The sequence below is a fragment of the Bos grunniens genome, chromosome 14 (genome assembly GCF_055505025.1).
Source record: "Bos grunniens cultivar Pamir isolate PY7600 chromosome 14, Bosgru_T2T1.0, whole genome shotgun sequence".
Lineage (NCBI taxonomy): Eukaryota > Metazoa > Chordata > Mammalia > Artiodactyla > Bovidae > Bos > Bos grunniens.
Window position 1 is genome coordinate 15,806,557 of NC_141178.1, and position 17,054 is coordinate 15,823,610.

At 36.7% G+C, this 17,054-nt stretch overlaps 1 protein-coding gene across 3 annotated transcripts in view; it reads left to right on the forward strand.

The window, feature by feature from the left end:
• Positions 1-16,400, forward strand: part of MTDH (metadherin) — a 54,489-nt gene extending 38,089 nt beyond the window's left edge. For 2 of the 3 annotated variants that reach the window (XM_086336035.1, XM_086336036.1), the window contains 6 exons: positions 192-290; positions 6,430-6,554; positions 9,543-9,650; positions 11,831-11,971; positions 13,826-13,982; positions 14,677-16,400. In XM_086336035.1, the coding sequence (XP_086192161.1) occupies positions 192-290; positions 6,430-6,554; positions 9,543-9,650; positions 11,831-11,971; positions 13,826-13,982; positions 14,677-14,747 (701 nt within the window). In that variant the 3' untranslated portion in view covers positions 14,748-16,400. The remainder of the gene's footprint in view (positions 1-191; positions 291-6,429; positions 6,555-9,542; positions 9,651-11,830; positions 11,972-13,825; positions 13,983-14,676) is intronic. The other variant, XM_086336037.1, reaches the window with a different exon arrangement.
• The last annotated feature ends 654 nt before the right edge of the window (positions 16,401-17,054 follow it).

Below are 17,054 nucleotides of genomic sequence, written 5' to 3' on the forward strand. Positions count from 1 at the left end.
GTGATTATCATGCTTAATCTAAAATTACCCTCAATTCTACTTTATCTTAACTCTTTTTCTAATGTCTGAATTTTTCCTTTTAGGAGAAATGAAAAATAATTAAATCTTCGTGTGCAAAGTATAGAACTATTGTTATGAAACATCATTAGAAATTTCCATTTTTAATTTTATTGCATTCGTTTTCATTTAAGGGTCTACCGCTGAGCCAGTTTCTCAGTCTACCACTTCTGATTATCAGTGGGATGTTAGCCGTAATCAACCCTATATCGATGATGAATGGTCTGGGTTAAGTATGTCCTTTTATTAGTTTACTTTTGTTTTGTTTTCAGAATTTTCTTTCTAGCACCCTGAATTCATGTTTATGTTTTAATTTTAAATCTAATTTTTCACCTTTTAGGTCATAGCAGTATAACTTAATACCAAATGTGTACTACAAACCGATTATTAAATACCTGTAGAATTAAAAAAAAAGAAAACTAAATTCAGTTTTCATGATTGAGGCAATATTCAAACATGAAGTTTTCTTATAGTTGCACTGTAGTTTTTATAGTTTTTAAAATTGTTTGTTTTAAATAAATGTTCTATTTGTTTCCCTAGTTTTAATATACTAGAGTGAATAGAATATGTAAGAGTGGCTTTGAATTTGTGAGGTATGCAGGTTTTTATGTTGGTAGAAAACCATTTTCTTCGTCTAATTTCCAATAGAAGCATAAGAAAGTTAAAGGCAAGAGTCACAAAAAAGAGAAAGGGGAAAAGAATATGATTTTTATGTTCAGAAAGCTCATACCATCTTCATTTTAAAAAAACATTTTTTTCCCCCACAACCTCACGTCTTAGAATTGAAAACCCTCTGAAGACAGGAACTCTGCTTGCCTTTCTTTCTCTCAGTGCTTAGGGCAGTGCGTTACACAGGGGTTCAGCAGCAATGCTGACAATAACGGCAAACACCTGCCTGTGCCGGACACTGATCTAAGCAGTTTGAGTCTTATGTCTATTATTAGTTTGTTTAGTACAGTTCTATTGTAGGTATTATTTCCCCCCCACACTTTCCAGATAAAGAAACTGAAACAAAGAAAAGTTATCTAATTTTCCCCAGCCACACAGTTAAGTTGGAGGAGCAGGTATCAAACTGGTAGTCTGGCTTCAGAGTTTATGCTCGTAACCACTACATGTACAGCCTTGGTGATGATAGTAATCACGAAGGTAGGTTTGAAACATAGTCTGAAAATTAGTCTTAGACTGGTCTCTGTTAGATTAGTTGAAGCATAATTCTTAGAGGTTGAGGGAGATGAGGTTGGAAAGGTAAATTACGAAGGACCATACTGTGAAAAGCCTTGAGTGTTAGTCGCTCAGTCGTGTCTAACCTGACTCTTTGTGACCCCCATGGACTGTCGCCTGCCAGCTCTTCTGTCCTTAGAACTCTCCAGGCAAGAATACTGGAGTGGGCTCCTGTTTCCTCCTCCAGGGAATCTTCCCCACCCAGGGATCAAACGCAGGTCTCCTGCATTTGTAGGCAGATTGTTTACTGTCTGCTGACGGTAAGGGAGGTAAGGGTCAGAATACTAGTTTAGAAGGTAGATCCTAGTTCTAATCCTGACTTTAAAAAGTAGTAACTCATATGTGTTGAATTTTGTCACTTATCTTGGAATCTAAATTAACTGACCTGTAAAATAGAGCAAATAGTCTCTCATATCTATTTCCATAGAGTGTTACGAGGTTTTAATGAGATATTGAATGAACGTGAAAGTTCTTTGAAAATTATAAAGTATCAGATAAATACAAAGTATTATAAGGATGTGAAAGCAATTTTTAGAGGGGAAAAAAGCCTTACCTGTGCTTTGGGAAGAATGAACAGCTATGTGCAAAATAGACTTGAGGAATGATTATAGGACTGATGGGTAGTGATTGTAAGAAAATAGCACTGAGGTGTCGTGGGCAGCTGTTAGATTAAAGCTGTGGTTAAAGCTGAGAAAAACTGAGCAAGCAGGGCTCTAGGCTTCACTGCTTGGACACAATAGCTCTACTATTTTATCCTTAAAAATAAACATATCCATGGGACTCTATTCTTAAAGTAATAAGTGTTAAGAACACTTTCTTTGTTCGTTATGCTGTATTGGCAGTCTTTTAAGTCCTCAGTTCCTCTTTAACTGCATTTTCTCTGAATTATTTTTTGTGCTACCTTCTTTAATGTCACTAATTTTGGTACTCAGTGAATTTAGTCATTCCTTCTAAATTTATAGAATTCATGAAGTATTTGAGATTACGGATCCCACAAAGTATATATATTATTTAACAGTGTGATTTGAGTAGTATATTGACCCTCTGGTTTGAGGCATAGATATCATTATCTGGCAGAAAGGCACTGAATTTATCGAAGCACTTGAATATAAAGTTAAGATGCTGGGACTTCCATGGTGATCCAGTGGTTAAGACTCCACAGTCCCACTGCATGGGGCACAGGTTCGATCCCTGGTCAGGAAACTAAGTTCCTGCCTTGCAGCTGAAATAATTTAAAAAATAAAATTAAGATGCTAAAGTACGGAAGATAATGTCTTTTAAAGGCAGCTGTTAATCTGTCAATTATCTTGATCATAAAGGAACAATATCATAACCCCTATAAAAAGTCAGATTTTGAATAGAATTTTGTGTTTGTTGACACATGAGAAAGAATTAATGGCCCCATGTGAAGAGGTTAAGAGCGTGAGCTTTGAGAACAGACTACCTGAGTTTGAATCTTAGCTACCTTGTTTTTCTGTGTTTCAGTTTCATCATCTGTAAATAATATTTCTTCCCTCACAGACTTAAAGCTCTTAGAACACTGCCTGATACATGGTAAATATTCAGTAAGTGTTGTGGTACTATTGATTGTCTTTTAGGAGCATAGTCGACTCAGTGAGGTTAATTTGTATTATCTAATACAAACACTGGAGAATGTCTTTCTGACATAATTGTTTTGTTTTATTAGAGTTAATGCTGAATTACGTTTTGACCAGATACAACTGACAGCCATGTTATTACTGAAATAGAAAGGAGAACAGCTGTGATATGCTTAAACCTAAAACGTTGTTTCACAAGCAGATTAAATGGAGAAATATTTCCTACCATTTTGAAAAGACAGCTAATACAGTTCTTTGGAAACACTTTGGCAAACTAATGGAAGAATTTTAAGAAGTGAGAAATTATAATTGGAGAGAACTGTGCTGTGAATGAAACTATGCTACACAGTTTCAAGGAAACTAAGAAGTTTATTACATTGGGCCCATGAACTGTTAAGAATTATGCATTGAGAAGTCACCTGGTGACAATTTTTAGGCTTAAGTGATTGACCTGTTGTTTTAAAGTAGTTTTGTTTGGGTTAGGATTCTGTGCTTTTACTGCCTAGAGCCCAGGTTCGGTCCCTGATCTGGGAACTAAAATCCTACAAATGGGGCAGGGGTAGGAAGCAGTTTCATCTGATCTCCAGTTAATTTAAAAGGTGGTCCAGTAGTTTCCACTGCAGGGGGCACAGGTTCAGTACTTGGTTGGGGAACTAAGATCCCACACGCCTCGACTCACAACGTAGCCGCAAAAAATAGATAAGTATACCAACCTGAAATCAATAAACATGGAAAAATCACCATCAAGCTTTAATAAAGCAAGTAGAAATTTATGTTTCTGTTAATGTTCTGATAGAAGTTGAAGCATGGGCTACAGTTATTCCTCAAGCTTTATGGTTGTCTAAACCTTTAAAAAATAATAATTTTACCAAGTACTTTATTAATTAGATTTTTATCCCTCACCACCCCTGCACCACTACCGTATTTATTAAGAGTTTATGTTTTTCTTGTTTAGTCGCTAAGTTGCGTCTGACTCTTGCAACCCCATGGACCCTCCAGGCCCCTCTGTCCGTGGGATTTCCCAAGCAAGAATACTGGAGTGGATTGCCATTTCCTTCTCCAGGGGGTCTTCCTGACCCAAAGATTGAACCCATCTCCTGTGTTGGCAGGTGGATTCTTTATCACTGAGCCACCAAGGAAGCCCCATTTGCTTAATTTTTTTTTTTTCTTTTCTTGACAAAGGGTTTTTTCCTGATAAGAGGCCTTAAGAGACTTGGTTTATGAATACCAGTTTTCCAAATGTAGGTTTCTTATTTGTGAGGGTTAAGCAAAATCATTGACAACTTTGACATTGAAATCTCCTAAAAATATTGTTAATAAATGCTTGGTGTAAGGTGAGCAGTTGGTTCCAGACATCTACTAGATCCATTTTTACTTATAAAAATGACTTCTACATTAAGACATAACCAAGTGTATCTTACTGGGAGATTTATAGGATTGTGAGAAATAAATTAATTGTATATGCCTGATAACTTTTAAACTGGCTTTCTATTGTTAAAGTCATCGATAATGTATAAAAGAAGTGGATACCATTTATTAAGCACTTACTGCATTGTCCTGAACTGCTTTGCTACTGCTAAGTCGCTTCAGTCGTGTCCGACTCTGTGCGACCCCATAGACGGCAGCCCACCAGGCTCCCCCGTCCCTGGGATTCTCCAGGCAAGAACACTGGAGTGGGTTGCCATTTCCTTCTCCAATGCATGAAAGTGAAAAGTGAAAGTGAAGTCGCATAGTCGTGTCCGACTGTTCTCGACCCCATGGACTGCAGCCTACCAGGCTCTCCTGTCCATGGGATTTTCCAGGCAAGAGTTCTGGAGTGGGGTGCCATTGCCTTCTCCATGAATTGCTTTACACGTATCTTATATAATCCTTTCAACAATCCTATGAAGTTGGTACATAGCCCGTTAAGATTAAGAAATGTGACTCAAATTACATAGTTATTAAGTAGTAGAGCAATATTCAAATATAGGTCTGTTTGACTCTTAAGACACCTTAAAGTCTTAGCCTCTATGCTGTTACTATGTGATACTGGCTCTGGATACCTGCTTGTAGTAGTAAATATAGAAACATAGAAAGGAACTTCCTTTTTTGTAATACATTTCACACTAGTAATCACTTGTCCATGCTTTTCCTGTACTGGACCATAAATTCTTATGTTTTCAGTCTCTCCCCATCCTCCACTGGTTAGTCCCTCTTCTCCCTTTCTGCGCTTCTCATAACAGAATCTGTCACTCTACTTAACCTGTCTGTTGTACTTCATCCCTGAGCAGACTGACTGTGAGCTCCGTGTGGGAAGGCCTCTTGTCATACTCATTTTTGTATCTCTGTTACCTGTCTAGCTCAAGTTCTTATACTTAATAAGATGAAATTCCTGTAACTCCATTGTTAAGATGTACCTATTATTAATGTATTCCTTAATCTCTTCCTCATACAAATTTGGGATCATGAAGCACAGACAGTTTTGTCTGCCTTTTTTTTTTCTATGAGCATTTTCCCAGATCATTACATATTTTTCTGAAACACAGACTTTTTAAAAGTCTTCATGAAGATGTATCATAGTACTTCCCCTCTAAACAAAAATAATAGAATTCATGTGGAAAAATAAGAATAGTGAAGAAAATAAGAGAAATACAGGCAGATTTTTTTTTCTAGATGTTAAAATGCATACAGAATTACATTGTGTATGCCACTATCCCAGGAATAGATGAATGGAACAGAAATTCCAGAAACAGACTGAAGTAAATACGAATTTAATATTTGGGGAAAGTAGCATTTGGCATTAATTGGGCAAAAGTCAGGGTTTTGTTTTTTGGTTTTTTTCCCTAGTAAAGAACAATGTTAGGATGACTTGCTAACCATTTACAAATAAAGCCTAACTTCTGTTATCTTGACAGTTTAAGTAGTCATGGGTGTATACATGGATGTGTATGAAAGTCTAGGTTAAATTTTTTTTCTTTTAAAAAAAAAAAAAATTGTTCTTGAGAATAGGGTGATAGAAGCCCTAAAAATGACTCACATATTTGGAAAGATGTAAGTAGCATTGAATAATCTGAAAAAACTGTAAGGTACAGGTTAAGTATTTTTAAAAAGAGGAGAAAAGGAAGAGGTTAAATATTCTGCATGATTTGGTGAACTTGAAGAAGAACCTAATCTTGAAATAGTTCATAAGGAGGGGAAGAGTGTGATTTTGGCACTTCTGTTAAAGACTCATTTTGTACCCTGGGGGGAAGAATCAGAAAACAAAAAAAATGACCAAGTCCTTCTTATAGTTAGACATACACAATGAAAAGAAAGCAAATTCAGGAGACAAAGTTCCTTTGATAAAAAAGGAAGTAGGAAGAATGGAATAAATGGTTAATTAACACCTTTTCTGGAGTTTCTTAGTCATTGCATCTAGTGTTACTGGGGTTTTTCCTAACTCTTAAAATGTGATTGGGAGGAAGAAGAGTAATAGTTTAAAATTACAGCTTAGTTCAACATAAAGAAGTTGGGGTTTTGCATTTGGTTTTTGGCAGAAATGACAGATAACCTGATTCACACTGTTAAATTTTAGATGGTCTGTCTTCTGCTGATCCCAGTTCTGATTGGAATGCGCCAGCAGAAGAGTGGGGGAACTGGGTAGATGAAGAAAGAGCCTCACTTCTGAAGTCCCAGGAACCAATTCCTGATGATCAAAAAGTGAGTAAAAGGATCGGTGGATATGTTTATTTCTCTGTGCATCCGGCTGTATTGGAATTATTAATGTATCCAGGGGTCGAATTGCTTCAGAGAGGCATTCTAATCGTACTAGCTTCAATCATCTTAGGGTCGCATGCCTTCTCTCTATTACTGTTTCTTCTTTCCACAGATTATTGAGGATTCTGTGTGGAAAGCACTATTATATACTGATAAGAAAACAAACGCACAATTCCTGTCCTCTTACCAGAATTATTATATCAGCCTACCAACTCTTGGTGTGTTTAGATAAAAGCAGATTGGTTCTCAGTAAAAAATTAAGGAAAGCTTCATAGCAAGATAAGACTGAGAACATTATGAGAAAGGGACCAAGGAAAGCACCATGTTTGATGGGGAGGAACAATACACGTGTGGAATCGACTGGTGGTAGGATCAGTGGTTTATATGTCAGTCTTCCCCTTCTAGGCTTCATTCCTTAAGGAAAGGGACTGTGAAGTTCCTGTTTTTGTAGCTCTAGCAACATGTTTGGCATTTAGTAAATAGATGAAACGAATGATGTACATTGCCACAGTTTTATGGAATTCGTTAAGTAATGAGAACCTAGGACAGCTTTCAAACCGGGGATAACCTGTTCATTGCTCGGGTTAGAAAAACTAGGCTGGATATTGCAGAAAATTGAGAAGAATGATTTTGGAGCCTATTTTGTACTATTTTGATTACATAAATCAGGGCAGGAGATAATAAACTAAGTTGATAACTTTGAAAAAGAATGGAAGTGGTATTTACAAGAGACACTAAGCTACTGTTTGAACTTTTCTGCTAGTTATTCTATTAAAAAAAAAGTCAAAGAGAAGATAATAGGGCCATTATTATTCAACAAAGATTAATTGCATCTGCCATGGGTCAGATATTGTGCTAGTAGAGAAACAAAATATAATTACTGCCTTCAAGGAGCCTACACTCCAGGCAGGGAGGAGAGGAAGGAGACCAGCACTCTAGAAGATAATGGTAATGTTATAATATATTAGGTATTCTGAAAGCACTTTGGAGTTTTAGCAAAGGCATCCCAGAGGTAAGAGCATAATGTATAGCAAAGAGGGGTCAGAAATGAGACTGGAGAGAAAAGCAGAGGGAAGATTCCACAAACCCTTGAATACTATGCAAAAAACCTTGGATTTTGTCCTATAAATAATGGGAGAATCTTAAAGTGGTTTGTTTTGTTTTGGGGGATTTTTTTGTTTGTTTTTGTAGGGTGGTGTTGTTTTGGTTTTGGGGGTTTTTTTGCTGCTTTGGTAATGCCTGTAGATAAAGGAATGGAGGCATATGAGAACACCAGTCTAAACATTGTTTTAGTAGACCTGTACAATGGTATACAGAGTAAGGGAGAGGTTTGAAAACAATTAATTGAAGCAAAATCAACAGAACATGGGGGTTAGAATTGATTGGAGAATCATCAAAAATGACTTGAAGAACACTTAGGTACCTGGGATGGTGAAAGTGGTGTTCCCAACAGAGAAAACAGAAGCTAGTTAACTGAGGGGAAAGGTGGTTGGTTCAGTTTGGGATGTGTTAGATGCGGCGTGTTTTGTAGATTTGCCTTAGAAAAGTGGCACACGGGCTTAGCTGTTCAGCGCCATGTGGGATCTTCCCAGACCAAGGATCAAACCCACGTCCCCTGCATTATAAAGTGGATTCTTAACCAGTGGACCACCAGGGAAGCCCAGAATGTCCATTTTTTCATGAGTTAAAAGATGTTAATTTCAGCCTTTTTCCCATGAACAAAAATAGTGTCATACCATACGGAAACACATTTCTCTTATGGCTGGATTATAAATTGGCTGAAAAGCAGACTGACCAGAGTCCTTATGACCTGAATATCCTTCAAAGGATGCATCTTTTCATATGATATTTTCATCATTATGAGCCTGTGGTAAAAACTTCTGTGGAAGTTTCTCCACAGCTAGTAACCGACTTGGACTGAATGTCTCTTAACCAAGATTCTAATGTGCTATTTTTGTCATGCACAGTATTATTTTTAATGACATTCCTTCTCGCATTGTGTTTTGTTTTTTTAATTAAGCCTTTTGAGGTAATTTTAGAGTCACATGTACCTACAAGAAATAATACAGAGAAAAAACACCTGTACCCTTTACCCAAGGGCCCCCAATGATAACATCTTGTAGAACTCTAATAAGACAATATCACAACCAGGACCTTGACACTAATACAGTCAAGATTCAGAACATTTCTAGGGCTTCCCTGGTGGCTCAGTGGTGAGGAATCCACCTGCCAATGCAGGAGACAGGGGTTACATCCCTGGTCTAGGAGGATCCCATATTCTACAAAACAAGAGAGCCCGAGAACTACAACTCCTGAAGCCCACATACCGTAACTTGAGAGCAGCCCCCACCCGCCGCAACTAGAGAAAAGCCCACACAGCAGTGAAGACCCAGCATGGCCCCCAAAATAAATATCAATAAAAAATTTTTAAAGATGCAGAACATTCCTAGTCTCTTTATGAAATACCTGTTTATATCTTTTGCACGTTTTCCAACTGGATTGTTTATTACTGAATTTTGAGTGTTCTTTATATAATCTGGATACAGGTCCTTTGTTGGATATATAATTTACAGATACTTTCTCTTCCTCTGTACCTTGTGGTTGTCTTAACAGGGTCAAATTCAATTTTAATGCAGATAGCTCTGTGTTTAAATAAAATGAATGACCTATGAAATGAACTTTTAAAAACCAAGGTTTGCACAGCTCTAATTATCATGTAGTGAGTATTGAAAGATGTAAGAAAAAGGGGTTTATCATAAACAAATAGAAGAGTGAAGAGTTTTGTTACTTTGTGTGTGATTTAAGTTCAGTTTTATTATTACTAATATGTAGAATTTGGGAGAAAAAGACTAAACCTAATAAATTATTTCCTAAATTCTGAATAAAGAAAACTTCATTGATTCATTTCAGTACTTTTGCTTTTAACATCAGGTTTCAGATGATGATAAAGAAAAGGGAGAGGGAGCTCTTCCAACCGGAAAATCTAAAAAGAAAAAAAAGAAAAAGAAGAAGCAAGGTGAAGATAATGCTCTTGCACAGGTAAAGTATCAAAACAACAGATATCGTTCCTTAAGCACCTACTACTGACTTATGAAAGGATCATTTGTAGATGCTAGGAAAATGCAGAGATATAAAGACAGGATGTGAGACATCAGATTTACTTAGTGTTTGAAAAGTCATAGAATGTTTTAAAGATTTTATATATCATACTGTAATAAAAAGATTGTTGCTCTAAAGAAAATCATATCAAAGATATAAACCAAAAGCAATTGACTAAAATTCTAAATTAGTGCACTTGGGTTTATATGGTGAAATGAAACAGATATTATGGTATTTCACACTTAACAGAAATTCTTTAAGCAGTGGAATTTAGCAGGTTAGAACTTTAATACAGTTATGAAAGCCATGTGCATAACAAGGGGTATCTTGCACTTGACTCTGAGTTTGCTGGCTGTTGCACTTGGTATCCTTTCCTGATATTTTTGGCTTTTAACAGAAACTTTGGTCTTTTCCTATCTGGGAAAGTATTTCTAGATTTTAATATAGATGAAAACAGGTTAATTTCAGGTGTACTAGATTACTAGAAAAATGCATGGCTTTGTCTTTGAAAGCATTATCACTATTACATTGCAGCTTATGGAAATCTTGTTTCTCATCTGTAACTTTGTGGCTAATTGTATTCATTCCTTTAAATGTAAGAGATAGCCAAAATATTTAGAGAACAGGCTACATAGTAATTTTCCTACTTAATTAAATTGTGAAAATTCCTTTGCTGGTGTTCTTTTTTTCTTATTATTATTGCACTGGGTCTTGGTTGCTTTGCACAAACTGATTGGGGCAGCTGGGGGCTGCTCTTCGTCGTGGTGCCAGCTTCTCACTGGTGGCTTCTTGTAGAGCACGTGCTCTGGGCGCACAGGCTCAGTAGTTGTTTGGCACATGGGCTTAGTTGCTCCCTGGCATGTGGAAACCTCCCGGACCAGGGATTTGAACCCGTGTCCCCTTTATTGGCAGATGGATTCTTATCCACTGTACCACCAGGGAAGTCCTGTGTTTTTAAATACAGTGAATAAGTATATAATCACTTAAATATATTTAAGTGTATTTAATTCACTTATATACAGTGAATAAGAGAGTAAGTCAATTTGTATTCATCTCTCTGTTCTGCCATTTACTAGTTTTTTGTTAGGTGTATTTTGCACAAGTTACTTAACTGCATAGGTTGCTTTTGAGAATTAAATGAGATCTGTGAAGTTCTAACCTATGCATAAGTGATTACATTTTGGATTTTTTTTCTTTCTTACCATTTACAATGATGTCATATTTAATATAGTCTTATTCATAACTTCTTTCACATACCTAAGCATGTAATGTATTTTTAAAAGTCTATAAAGGGCTAAGAATGAAAATGTTTAAACTTGGAAAGAACCTTAGAATTTATCTACACAAATTTTATTTTAAAGTTGAGAAAACTACAGTTTGAGGAAATCAAAAATTTGTCCTTGATATTTTATGACATGCCTAAGCTTTCTACTGTGAAAGCTTAATTTATCTAGAAAATGCATTTATATATATATATTTCGTGCCTTATGCTACCGCTGCTGCTAAGTCACTTGTCATGTCCAACTCTGTGCTACCCCATAGATGGCAGCCCACCAGGCTCCCCCGTCCCTGGGATTCTCCAGGCAAGAACACTGGAGTGGGTTGCCATTTCCTTCTCCAATGCATGAAAGTGAAGTCACTCAGTCATATCCGGCTCTTAGTGAACCCATGGTCTGCAGCCCACCAGGCTCCTCCATCCATGGGATTTTCCAATAGCATTTCACTTAATGACTTCTTCATGCCTTGAAGAAATCATTAAGTGAAATGCTATTTCTAAAGTCTTAAAATATCAACTAATTCACCATGTAATTTTTCTAAAAGGAAAAAGTACTAGTTTTTTGTTTGATTTAGTAAATTAAATGATTCCCATTCGAGGTTGTGAGTGTGTTGCTTTTTAGTTTACAGAAGATTTAAATCCCTGAAGAAAACAAGAATGATGAACATACCAGAGATTTTTAAAATCTTTTAATAATAATGACTTTTTTATGCTCTTTTAAGCTATTGGGCAGTTTCTGAAATAAAATTATCTTCCTGAGAAGTATCTTCTGGACATTGGTACTATAAACCAAGTATATTTTAATTCATGAAATGATTTATAAATGCACTGCTTTTCTCTGTAGGACACAGAAGAATTAGAAAAAGAGATTAGAGAAGAGCTTCCAGTGAATACCTCTAAAGTCCGTCCAAAACAGGAAAAAGCTTTTTCTTTGAAGACCATAAGCACTAGTGATCCAGCTGATGCACTAATCAAAAATAGCCAGGTAACTTTTTGATATCCAAGAAATAAAATTCTGATGACTGGAGAATTGTATTAATACTAATATTTTATTAAAACACCGTGCTAAACATTTTTAATACACCAAATTGCCCTCATAGCAACCTGAAAAGAAGAGGTACAACCCATCATATGAATGAGGGTAGAGAAGTTGAATAAGTTGGCCCAAGTCCTACCGCTGTCAGAAGCAAAACTAGAGAAAGCCACTAGACGGTTTCTTTTTCTTATTAAATATATAGGCATCCAAGGGACAGATACATGGCTTACAGAAAATGTGAGTAGTTGCACTTTCCCAAAAGCTTGCACATAATGTATTATGACTGTGGTCCAGTCTCTAGAATGTAGCATCTTTTTAAATGTAGTGGCAGTATCTTAAAATGTGTGCCATCTGTGGAAAATTTTGATATGTCAGAAGGGACCATTTTATAAAAGGCCTAGACCAGTGACACAAAGCCCATAGCGCTTTAAAGTCTGATTTCTAATTTGGCAAGTTGTATCATTTAGAAATACATGAAATATTAATAACTATGAAATTGTGCATGGTTCTCATTCAAAATGTGTATTGAGAATCTCCCACAGTATTTAAAGTTCTGGAGATACAGCAGAGAACAAAGCAGAAAAAAATATCCCTGCCTTTATGGTGGCACTTACATATTTAATGAAACAGCTTTAATATTAAGACCGCAGAGGGTCATGTGACATTTTGATAAGTCATTTTCAGAAGTCACCTTGTAAAGGGTATTTGAGTCCTTCTGTGATTTAATATAGAGAAGTGAGAGGATGGAGAGTAGGAAGAGATTTCAAATGAGTACTAAAACTTTGTAATAAATACAGGGAACATTAATAAAACTGAACCAAGCGACATAAATGCAGCTTCAGATACCTGAAATAGAAAGGAGTCCTGGTAGTTACCTAGGCACGCACATCTTTCTCTTTGTTTCCTTCCTTGTTTTGCTTTTTTGAATTCATGGAGCCTAGAAGAACAAGGGGCAAGAGAAGTGTGACTTACCCTTGTTTCTGTACTCAGAATCGTCGTCACGGATACGGCTTAAGGGTGAGATGATCTCTGACTCATCTGTTCCAGCCTCACTCCACGTACCACAGTTTCTGTCCTTTACCTGCCCTAAACATTCATTAACAGTTGGGCCTCATTCTGGCACATCAGTTAGTTGACCGCTCTGCTCCCAGGTTGGAGAGGAGAGGCGAGACTCAAGTTTGGCCCTGAGCATTTATAATTTCACTACCAGACTCTCACTAACTCTGAAGATTTGAACCTGAGTTTTACTAGTTGCTTTAATAGATTAGGACTAGTAGCTAGTCTGCTTTATCTGAGGCCATCTTTTTCCTTGGGGAGAAAACTGAAGCTGTTGCCGCTGCTGCTACTTGAGATATCCCTACCTCATGAGAAGGAGAAAAGGAGATGTCACTACTGGTAGTTCAGAAAGTTGCTATTTTTGACTTTACAAGAAAAGCTTTTGAGGAGGTGAGAGTTTGTGGGAAAATGGACAGAACCATTGAATACCAGCACATGAAAAAATCCTGTTATTTGTAATGAAAAAGACAAATGTAAAAGTTAATGAAAACTGAATTATTCACTCCTCTTTGAGATTCAGTAGACATCTTGTAATTTTACACATTTAATCATTTTTATCTCAACCTGTATTTGTGGATATTGTAGTTAAAGATTTATTTGCTTATATGTCACTAGAGGGCAGGCATGAGTTGTAGTGCTTCTGCTGTAAATGATTCATTCTTTGTATTTCAGCTGAGCAGCCTCTTGTTATTACTATGACATTTGATTTTTTTAATGAAAACCTAAGATAATTTTATTTCAAAATAGCCTATCAAGACTCTTCCACCTGCTATTTCTACCGAGCCATCTGTTATTTTATCAAAAAATGATTCTGACAAAAGCTCTTCCCAAGTGCCACCGATGCTACAAGAAACAGATAAATCCAAGTCAAATACTAAGCAAAATAGCGTGCCTCCTTCACAGAGTAAGTAATCCTCATGTTGGTTCTTTTGGTGTTCTCTGTACTGTTTATAGGTGTCACTGTCTTGGAAGTCTAAAGGATTACTGAGTTCAGTTCAGTCACTCAGTCCTGTCACTCTTTGCGACCCCATGAAAGGACTACTGGAGCAGCCCTTTCCTCCTCTGCAAAGCCTAGATTCCTGGGCACCTTGCAGAGCTCAGTTGTGAGGACCAGGGAGCTAAAGTCACTCAGGCCAGAGTAGGTGGCTAAGGACATACACAAGGGAGCCCTTGGTACCTGCCCCTACTCTCCGGGTCCCTCCCTTTTTCTGTGCACAAGTTCTTGAAGCCGTGCCCCCTCCCCGCCCTTCTTCTCCCTTCAGCTGCCTTTAGTGTCCACTTTGCCCGCTTTCACTCTTGCTACTTAGATTGAGTCTTATAAGTGGTGGGTTTTTAGGTCAAAATGATGAACTATCATCCATGTGGTTAAACCACATAATACATTGAAATTGAGGAAAAGAGAGGAGGGCAGCCGGAGAATAACCTAAAAACCTGTAACTAGAACTTGAAAATGAGAACGTAAAATTTGAGGCATTAGCAGTGGATTTCAAAGCATGTTTTTATCGACATTGCTTTTGTATTTTTGAAACAGAACAGTATTTACCATCCTCCTGACGTCTCTTTCGCTCTCCCTTTCTTTTTTTTTTTTTTCCTTTTAGCCAAGTCTGAAACTAGTTGGGAATCTCCCAAACAAATAAAAAAGAAGAAGAAAGCCAGACGGGAAACGTGAATTTTTTTTCTTCCTGAATTGGACATGTGTTTGCAAACACTGTCTTGAAGATTATGCTGTTTATGCAATAATTTGTGAACATGTACAGAGTTTTATATAAATTTAAACCAGTTTTTAAAACAAAACTGTGAACACAACCACCGTAAAAATGGAATCAAAGGAAAGTTAATTTATGAAATTAAGAGGTCAGCAGAACACGCTGCAGTGCTGGAAGACGCTGGGAAGGTCACTCTGATGAGAGCGATCTTAGGGTTATCATCCTGGCTGTACAGCAGTGCCCTGTTTACAACAGCTGTGCCCTGTCTCATCTGCAGCTAAGGAATAAAGGATTCTGATTAGAGAGAAGGCTGCCTGCAAACTAGGAGGCAGCTTCTTGGATCTTATGCACGGAACTGAAACCATTTGAATCTGTTTTATGCTTAAATCAAAGTGCTTTGATCAAATGCATAATCTGCCATATCTTTACATATTTGTTGGTAGCAATTTGTATTAAAGAAATCACAAGTGCAAATAAAAAGTCATTTATTATTTAACTAAACTGTCATGGTTTAGTTTACAATTTTTAAAATGTTCTTAAAACATTCAAAACGCAGTTGACACTTGTATGGCTTATGAAGTTATTTTTTGATAGTCTTACTTTACTTGAATTGTTCAAAGTACAGTATATTTTAAGTTAAGAAAGGTAAACTCTATGTATTTGTTTTATACTTTTAAGGTTCCAGCTCACAAATAATGCTCTTGTGTATGATTTGAAAACTTTCAGGCAAAATCCAACTTACATTTTTTTCCTTTCCCTAGCAATTACTTTTTCCAGCATCAGTTCTTCTTTGTTACTAATACTTTTTTGACTTTACAAATGAAATCTTTCACAAACTAGTTATACAGACAGAATTTTGAGTACATGATGGAGAATGAAAAACTAGAGTCAGACAGCTTTAATTGACATTGTCAAGACCTCCAGTTATCAGGAATACATTTTTTTACTGCCTTAACCTGTAGTGCGTAGAATATGCATCAATTTCTTGAAGGGGATTCGTGTTTTTATAAGAATTTTCATGTAATTATTGCAATCGTGATCAAATAAGGAACGTTTCCTGCTTGAAACTGTATTGATTGAAATGATGTGTGAGACGTTTCACCGTTTTCAGGCACTGTGTAATTCTATTGTAATAAACTGGCAGGTATCTTTGTAACTATAAATAGTGCATGCTCAGCCATGTACACTGTAAATAGCCTTTACCAAACGTGTTTGACAAGGACCATAATTAACATCACTTAGTGAATTGTGATAAAGAAAAAAAGCCATGACTTACTTGATGTGATTGGCTTAATTGTTTTTCTGTGGCGCCAGAATGAAACTGTTTAACAGCTGTAACCAATGGTACTGATCTATCCATCCAGTTCTGTCTCTTCTATTTGATTGTGGTTTGATAGTATTGCATTGTCACACCGGAAAGCTAAAGAAACAGAATGGTTTCAGTTTTGCTGAAGACTGGCCTTATTAATGGACAGCTTTCCTAACAAGCGATTATTAACTTTTATCAGGTGTTAACATCTGTTTCAGGAACACGGCAGTATGTTTACATGTCAGAAGTTTTGTTTAATTCTCTGATATTTCTAAATTGATTTGTTTAAATAAATTCAACAAATGGATAGCATTGGTTTTATTTGCTTCAGTATCGGGATAAATAAGCTAAAGTGCCAGGAGTGAATTTCTTGAAATGACTGTATTAGCTTTATATAGCTGCTTCCTAAAGAGATCCAAGGATTCCTGCGTTGCAGCACTTTGTAAAGGCATCAGCAAAGGAGAATTCAATAGGAAGTCTGTGTAATTTTAGAATGTGCCAAAAGATGTATGCTCAAAAAATTTAATTGAACTCTCTCAACTCTACCTCACCATTTATCTTAGAATTGTGTTGGCTGTGTCAAATGTCGGACTTCTTATTTCTCCATCTTAGTATCTCTCATTGAACCACCAATGCCAGGTGTTACAAACACCTTCTTTTGAAGGGAGATGGGTGCAGAGACAGAGAAGTGCCCTTCCAAATTGGGGTGGATCCGAGATGGAAATAAATACCCATCCCTTCTCTCTGACTCAAGAACTAGGGCATGGCTTTTATATTTCAAGAGATGGCAGCTATGAGTGTTAAAATGACTATCAGTTCATTCTCTTACACATGCATGAGGTGCAGGCTGTTGCACAGTTAAAACATCATTCATTGTTCATCACTCTCCACTTGTTCCATAAATGTTTATGACATGAAAGCAGTTTCTGGCATCTGAACCAGAGGAATTGTTTTCCAGCAT